Source organism: Thunnus albacares, chromosome 8, assembly GCF_914725855.1.
Source record: "Thunnus albacares chromosome 8, fThuAlb1.1, whole genome shotgun sequence".
NCBI lineage: Eukaryota > Metazoa > Chordata > Actinopteri > Scombriformes > Scombridae > Thunnus > Thunnus albacares.
Genome location: NC_058113.1, coordinates 23,179,250 through 23,187,695, shown reverse-complemented (window position 1 = coordinate 23,187,695; position 8,446 = coordinate 23,179,250). Strand labels below are relative to the sequence as shown.

General features: G+C 42.3%; 1 protein-coding gene across 1 annotated transcript; it reads right to left on the bottom strand.

Moving 5' to 3' along the window:
- Positions 1 to 5,127: 5,127 nt before the first annotated feature.
- On the bottom strand, positions 5,128 to 7,951 carry cited4b (Cbp/p300-interacting transactivator, with Glu/Asp-rich carboxy-terminal domain, 4b). Its single transcript, XM_044359811.1, has 2 exons — positions 7,718 to 7,951; positions 5,128 to 6,774 (listed from the first exon to the last, which is right to left on the bottom strand). The coding sequence occupies exon 2, from the start codon at positions 6,763 to 6,765 to the stop codon at positions 6,007 to 6,009; it is 759 nt and encodes a 252-aa protein (XP_044215746.1). The 5' UTR covers positions 6,766 to 6,774; positions 7,718 to 7,951; the 3' UTR covers positions 5,128 to 6,006.
- Positions 7,952 to 8,446: the final 495 nt, after the last annotated feature.

Below are 8,446 nucleotides of genomic sequence, written 5' to 3'. Positions count from 1 at the left end.
TAATAAAAACATATACTTGAATTTCTTTGTCAGGTTGATCTTTGAAACATTTTTCCAGATTGCGCAAATTCCTGGTTTATAATGCATTAAATGCATTATCTAAATGCTTCAAGTTCACTTACTCTGGGTATGATCAGTCTGAACTGTCTCTGTTTAAGGTTCTTTATTTTATTTGGCTTTTCAGTGAGTGAGTCCAGACAATGCAGTATAGGACACTTCTGTCTGATTGGTCAGTTGTTGTGGAACAAAACTACACGTTGTATTACCAAATACTGAGGGATGGAAAAAGAAAATACTACCACACCTCAGAGGAATCATGACATTTCAGGGAAGTAGGGTCTGTATTACATAACACTGTCATCCATGTCTACGTACGATTGTTTCTAACATCATATTTGATTTCACCACCTTCCACAAATGAGGCCACTTGCTCGTCTCCATTGACTTTTATTGGGAGATAATATCTGCTAAGAACTCTTCTCTCTCTCTTGACAGCCCCTCACCCAATCAGGCCCCTGCCTACAGATGGTGCGTGCCAGCTAATGTCAGGATTTTCCTGCAAGGAAAATGTTGGTCACACGGCAGCGTGGGTATTATCTGTCCATGACTCCAAAAAAAAAAGCATGGATCACACACACACAGAAAATAAAACACAAACACAGAAAAGCACAGGTATAACAGATGCACGGGTGAAAATTACTCACTAATATAATCAAAAAGCAGATGTGAACATGATTCTCCTTGGCATTCACAGATTACCTTATATAGTATATGGAGATTTCATCAGCAGGATAACACTTGTGTAAAGCCTGACAAGAACTGCTCTCTTGTATTAATTCCACCCCCCCAGCCTATAGCCTGTTACTCTGTCTTTGGTAGCATGTGCTTGCCACTGTCACCAGATTAGGCTTAAAGCCTTGCTCACAAAGACACTGTGTACAGAACATAGCCTGTGCTAATACTGTTTCCCTCTATTCTAACCTACAAACCTGTAACTCTTCAGGGCTGGCCTGGATAATTTCCCTGCTCACATTAAATGGGCTCGAGTCAAATAAAATTGCAAGTACATGAGGCGAATACAATGATGAATTCTACAATACAATATAATCCAACGAAAAAGCTCTACAGCAAAATACTGGTTTTGTGAAACTTAAAATGTTCAATCTTGAGACTGTCAGTTATGTGTTGATACAACGCTACATTATTTTGCACAGTGTAAAAAAGGGGAACAACTGTGTTCAATTACCACCTTGCTGACAGTGTCATTAAAAATTCCATGGTTTAAGCTTCAAAAAGGGTGATATTATTTGCAGGGCTTTTGTTTTGGACATTATTACATCGCACAAGTGTTGCTGTTTTTGTGTCAATCCCCTGTTGAATATTAGTATTTCTTTATAATCGGCTGGGCAGGTTTTGACACATCAGAGAGCCAAACAATGAGGGTGTATTTGAAAGGTAATTTTAACATTATTCAAAGTGAATATGAATTATGCTGATGTTCGTGATAAAAAAACGAACAAATAAAAAAAAACACACTTAAAAAACATTTTAACAAGCGTTATTAACAAAACAGCTGTATTGGATACATGCTGACACCAAGGTTAACTTTCTGCCACTATTGTGAAACCGCAGCTCAACTCAGTTTGGCTCTTGCTGTGTAAATCACACAACCCTTAAATATTTACCACCTTTAGACATTGTTGGGACACCACGATGTGTTTGAGCCAGCTCGACTGAGAAGTGTCAGCTGTGTGCAGGAAAATAAATTATTTACATCCCCTCCCTTTACTTCAAAGAGCTGGCAAACCATTCAACCCCAGATTTGGGGAGGGGGGTCAGAGGAGGAGTCGCTAGTCACTAGGCAACCTCTGTGTCACCTGCCCCGACATGCCAAAATCAGCCACTTACCTCTGCATGCACAAGGTACACGGCTGCATTTAAAAGCCTCCTCAGCAGGACTCATGGAAAACAAAACAATTACTGAGACACAGCTAAACTATGTGGCTCCAGGAAAGAAAGTGTGATGGGATTATATTGCTTTTTCCCTCATGTGGGAAAGAGAAAAGGTTGTGTTGCTTAGAAGACGCTGAGCTTTACTAAAAGCCCGGGAGCAAAATCCAACAGTGCAACAACTGATGTTTTCCACAGAGGGCCTGTTGCATTGAAATATCTGTGATATTTTAGCTTTTTGTGAGGAGAACCTAAAGCTGGGGGAGGGAAGAGCAGTGTCCAATAAGACTGCATGTCAAGTGGAGCTAGAAGGTGACTGTTCAGCTAGAAAATCAGGAAGTTCGGCTTGAGCAACATGTCCACTGAATAACCCCTGCCCTGAGGGATCTGCTGTTTATTTACCCCCTGCCAGCACACAAACACATTCATACACCACACACACACACACACAAGGTTAGCACAAAACATGGCAAAAAAACTCCAAACTCTCTTGTTAAAGCGGACAAGTTCAAGCATGCGCCCTCTTCATACAATATTCAAACAGACACACACACACACACAGATAGAAACATGTTCCTGTTGTCAATAAATAACTCATCCACTCGTGGGAAACTCAAGTTGTCTTCTCACTTTGATTCTCAGTTTCGTGTGTATTTCACTTTTTGCTTTACAGTTATTCACATCGGGGGGATTCTTGACACGACAGGTTTAGTTTTAATCTTAGATTGAATGCTCAGTCATATTTTTTTTAAATCACATGATGTTCACCACATATTTCATTAGCTGCACTTTCTCTTTAACCAACACTATTGTCTCATTTACACCGACAATGAATTCACCACAATCTACAAACATGCTGTAAGGGTAGCTGCGAGGATCAGACACAATGACCAGAGATGAGACATAAATCCTTTATCTTCCCCTGGCTCCACACTGATATTGAGGTATCCCTGTTAGCCTGTTTGATCAGGTTGTGTGCTGATGCTGTGTGTGTGTGTATGTGAGTGCATGTGAAGACTTGGCCATGCGTGACAGCAGCAAATGAACACCTATCCGTCATTGGCACTAGCCCCTGAGATTACCATGAGCTCAGGTTTGGCACCAGCTGGACCAAAGCCTGGAAAAAAAAGAAAATTAGCCGATGCACGATGCATAGATGTATACAATTCATATACAGATGTGGCTCAGAAGAGGGAAATGTTAACTTGATTGTATTTAGCATACCTTGCGTGATCTTTGTTGAAGGCTTTTAATTGGAATCATAAAAGTGTTGTGGGAAAACCCAGCTAAAAAATCCCCATGCCCTAAAACAAAAAAATCCCTCCACCTAATTTCTAATTGTAAACTGGAGAGATCCTTACATTTTCTCTCCCCTCTTCTTATCTTTTGTCTCTTTCACTTTGCCTGTCTGCCTCTCTGTCATAATGTGGCTTTTGGTCTCTGACTTATATTGAGAAAACAGCAAGCTGCCACAGGAAGACACTGTTGTGTCGAGCAGTTTCTGTGGGTGGGCTAAAAACGAGAAAGTAAGAAAAACAGAACTAACTGTAAACGTCTCTGACTGTCCCACCCTGCTTAGCGTGTGTGTCTAGACTGGCACTCTGTGAGGCAGGCGGCAGTCATAACAAGGGATTGGGAGAGCAAACAGGGCTGTTTGGCATAGTTAGCCATTTGTCTATAGAGTCACAATCAAGTAACACAACATCTGCATTTAATTGGGCCTAAACAAGGAGCACACAGTGCAGCATACAATTATGAGATATATGAGGAGACAGAGTTCTGACAGTGTGCCAGCATGCCCCATGTGCCACTCACCAGAAGACCATCTCACCAGATTGGCACTGGGCAAGAGATCTGCAACCGTTACTAAGCCCTGTGCCAAGGCTGTTGGCCTACTTATGAGCCATTCTCTTGAAAGTGTCAAGCCAAGAAAATACACAACACATACACCCTTAAGCAAGTCTTTGTTACTTGAAACAAGCCTGCATTTATGGGCAACATATTTCAGAATTTATGGATCACCTATGATACCATGTTTCAAATTGGTATTGAGAGCACACCCTGTTTAACACAATTGGAGAAAATGAAAAGAGATGAGGCTGCTTTAAGAGCAGAGTTGACTCAAAAATTGAGCAATCAGCAAGTGCTATTCCTGGTTGCGAACAACAACAGTGCTCTCATTTTCCCCTTGTTACTCATGATGCTGCTAAAGATGCCTTTGTTGACAATGTGAAAAAGCTAAATGCGGTGATGACATTCCCAACATGACCTCAATCAAGCATTTTCATAGCCCGAAGGCACAAAACACTCCAACAAACTCAGCCACCCCAGAACACCCCTTCACCCTCATTTCATAATGAATTTCAATTATACAGTATGAGGAAAATTGTTTTATCCCAACTGGCCATGGCTTAGACTGGAGAGGGGTTTGTTTTGAATTTGCATAATTTGTTTAATGTTATTGTTTGACGGGCAATATTCTGTTTCGCTGACCATCCACTGAGCTGGTGAGCTGGGAAAAGGCACCAACCTTCTTTGAGTCAGGGCTTACAAGCCTTAAGTCAGTTAAACCCCCATCAAGGTAAGCATTCTTTGGTCATTTTCACCTCCCCCAACCACACACAGATTACTCTTTACACACAGCAAAGAAACAAATGTTTGTTGTGCTGGAGAGAAACCAATGTTATTTAAATGCTGCTTTTGTAAGCCTGCTACCCTTTGATGGAATATTTTGGCATTATAGTAAACCTTTTCACCACCTGTAATGTCAGTGTGTGGCATTTATTTAGCTAATCACCTGAATAAAACTGTTGAGCAGTAAATTCCATACCACTGCCTGAGATAAGATGTACACAGATAATAATACAGCTATTCTTTTGCCAACTGGCAGAGAAACATGTAATTCCATGTCAATCATGTTATCATCAGTGACACTGTGCCTTGTCTTAGCTATGAAAATGGCAAATTAAGGAGAGTTATGATACTGAAAACCCAAGAGGTACATACTAGAGTACATATCCCTCTCAAAAAGCATAAATATTGCATCCGTTTAATGTTTTCATTCCAGACTTGAAAGAAACTGAGGTCTCCCTTCACCCAGAGGTTAACCTAAGCACTTAGCTAGCTTTCCACTGCCGGGGGGAAGAACTGTGCAATGAATGGAAAAGCAGGCCACACTTCTATCCAGGCCATCTTTATTGATCCTCAAAACCCCTTTCACAAAGACCATCCCCCCATCTTGACCACAAAAAAGGGGACAATATAAACAACCAATAAATAAGAATCTGCGCGATTAAGGCGGTTCTACATCTCCAATAGAACACAACAGTGTGGACATGTTGGAGTTTTACAGCTTCATACAGTACAAGCAGTAGATTTTTGAGAACATCACATCTAAAAAAGGCCACTTTTCCAAAAGTGAACCATTTTTAAAATCTGTTTAACATCGTACTTCTGTCGTGTCTGACCTTTGTGATAGCAAAATGCAGGCTCTTTTTAAATGACCTTGTCATCTGAGCTTATTCTTAATACTAGGCCAAATATAATGGAGGAAAAAAAATTAATGAGCAGAGAACTTAAATTCGATTTTCTTCCCCGTCTCATTCTCAAAAATCATTAAAACCACTTGGACCCCAAAATGGAGATGGTGGTTGTTCTTTATATCAGTTTTCTCAGATAGGAATAAATAAATACACCTTTTTACTGGTAAACTGTCATGAAGTCCAGGCTTGGAGGAAACACAGTGTCATAGCATTGTTCAGAGTGGCTTTTGACAATTTCAGCATTACTTTATTACATTCATGTCCAGGAAATGTGAGAGGTGGAACTAGGCCTTAAAGCCAACCACCCTCTGGCCACCAGCACGTGAGACTCGAGCACTGTGCGTTCACTGTGGATATCCAGAGTTCTCTTCTGTGCACCCTGCGCTGCAACTTGGCTTGGTCGTACAGCGAGGTGCTCACAAAATAAAAAGTAAAGAGATGAGCACTCTTCATCCATCCTGGACAATTCTCACTCTGCTGTCTCCATTTGTTCGCCTTCACAAACCAGATCCTCTCAGCAACTAACGGTGCTGGGCTGCTGTTTGCTGACAAAGTCTGAGATGAAGTCAAACTCATTCTGGCCAAGGAAGAGTTCTGGCAGCTCCTGGACCCGGTCCAAGCCAAGCTCCATGACCAGCGAGGTCAGGACCTCCTCGTCGATCATATCTGCATCCATACCGTTCAGGGCCAGTGCTGGTCCAGCCATGTGCTGCATGTTAGCCAGCTGGGCCGGGTTCATGCGGTACTGGGTTGTTGGCCCCATGTGGTTCCCACCCATAGGCCCCAGTGGGTGTCCATGGTACTGGGTGTTGAGTTTCTGCAGCTGCATGCTGGCCATGAGCTGCTGAGATGTTAACCCACCATTCATGAACTGTTGTTGCTGCTGCTGTGGGTGCTGGGCTTGTTGCTGGTGCTGCTGTGGATGCATGTGATGCTGTTGCTGCTGCTGCTGCTGAGGGTGATGCTGTTGTTGCTGCAGCTGGCCATTATACATCATGTTACCAGAGGTCATCTGGTGGTGACCCATCTGGGCCCCATTCAGCTGTCCATTCATGGGTCCACCCACCATGCCCTGCCGCTGCCTCATGGCGGTCTCCATGTTGGCCTGGGCGCCACCGTAGTGCATCATCTGGCCATTGGGCAGCGCCCGCATGCCCTGCTGGTTGGCATGTTGCTGGTGACCTGCCTGCAGGCCGTTCATGCCCATCCTGTAACCGTGGAGACTGGCGCCCGCTGAGCTGTGATTCATGGGCATCATAAGATGGTCTGCCATGCCTCCTGTCTATAAGCAGAGAGGAGACACTATTAGTACAACACAAGAGGCAAACAAGATGTTTGGAAGCAGTAGAAACACTAGAGGAGGTGCAGCAGGGTTAATACTGACATGACATGCATGTATAGCATATTTAACTGTCCTTCAATGTGAGCCAGTATGAAACTGGTCAAGATACACAACAACAATAGTGTTGATGTTGTCATGTGTGAGATATAGCAATGCTTTATTCCAAACCAATTTAATGACAATTGACTTCTTTTATAGTGACCACACTCTTCATCTTCACTGAAAAGAAACAAAGATACATTTTTTCCCCTTTTAATGTCATAATGCCACCTTAAGTTACACCACCAAAAACGCTTCCGGAAAAACAATCTGCAAGATTGTTTTGCATTTTGGTGTACACCAAAAACCTTTCTCGTGTGTTTGGTCTTCCTAAAACCTCCCTCTTTGTGCCAAGGAATGAACGCCCAGGTTGAAATTACAGGTTAACGTCCGACATTGTTTGGAATTTTCAGCCGAATAATTCATGCACGACTAGATCGACAAGAAAAGAGGAAAAATGCGTGCATCGCGTAATGCATTGCTTAAATCCCATCTATGTTGCATGCCAGCTGAGACAGAAAAAAATCTGTTACATTTTACGCACGTAAGGTTGCAACAAAGAACACTGACATCATGCAACATCTCCCCAACAGCTGAATCACCACATTTCTAATAAGGCACGAAATTCAACAAAGGCTTCAGTCCCCCGCTTCGATTTCATTTTATCGACTCGTTTAAATGTTTGTATTCACCAATTTCCCCGACACTGTGGAATAATATCTATTTTCTTAATCTCGAGTTTGAAACAAGGGAATGCAAACAATGGAGCAGCAGCAGCCCTTGAGAGCACCACAGACCAAAACCCCAATTTCTCTAACAAATAAATCCGATAAAGATCACTTACCCGTATCCGCTACGTTTTCACAAAGTTGCGCGACTTTGCTTCGGCTCCGTCTTTTTTAAACAGTTTTCCTCTGCAAGGCAAAGCTCCTCCGAATTACAGTATGTATTCCACAGGGTTACGCTTCATGCTCAAGCGGGGACGGTGCGCACAAAGACTGCCGCATCAGATCTTGAAACGACTGCCTATTTTCTGGGTCAACTCAGGGATTATGTACATCTAAAAAGCTCAGAGGAAGGCAGTAAGGGAGAGGTGGAGCTTCGGTCCTGCCTCTTCTTTGTTCCTATTGGCCCTACTTAATATAATTGTGCATGGGCGTAGAAAAAAAGGGCTGTTGGAGAGCTGTGACACAGTAGCCAATTTAAATACCCTCCTCCCCACTGTTTCTTTTTGAAAGAACACTTGGACATCTTGTTTGTCATCATAAGTAACTGCTGCTCCTGTGTTTGTAAAATACAGGGGCTAAGTTTTATTAATTTAGATAGATAGATAGATAGATAGATAGATAGATAGATAGATAGATAGATAGATAGATAGATAGATAGATAGATAGATAGACTTTTTGTAATAAGGATGATTTTCTGCTTATTATGTGTGAGTCAGTAGCCTATACATGAGACCAGTGTGTGTCAGACAGCATAACATTAGCGTACTCGTGCATGTTCCATGCACTTGTCTACACCTACTTATCTATTTGAACTATGTGTATGTGTAGCAAGAGTGTTATCCTGG

Bases quoted from the DNA above. Each gene is read 5' to 3' on its own strand.
- cited4b (XM_044359811.1), bottom strand. From the start codon at position 6,765: ATGGCAGACCATCTTATGATGCCCATGAATCACAGCTCAGCGGGCGCC.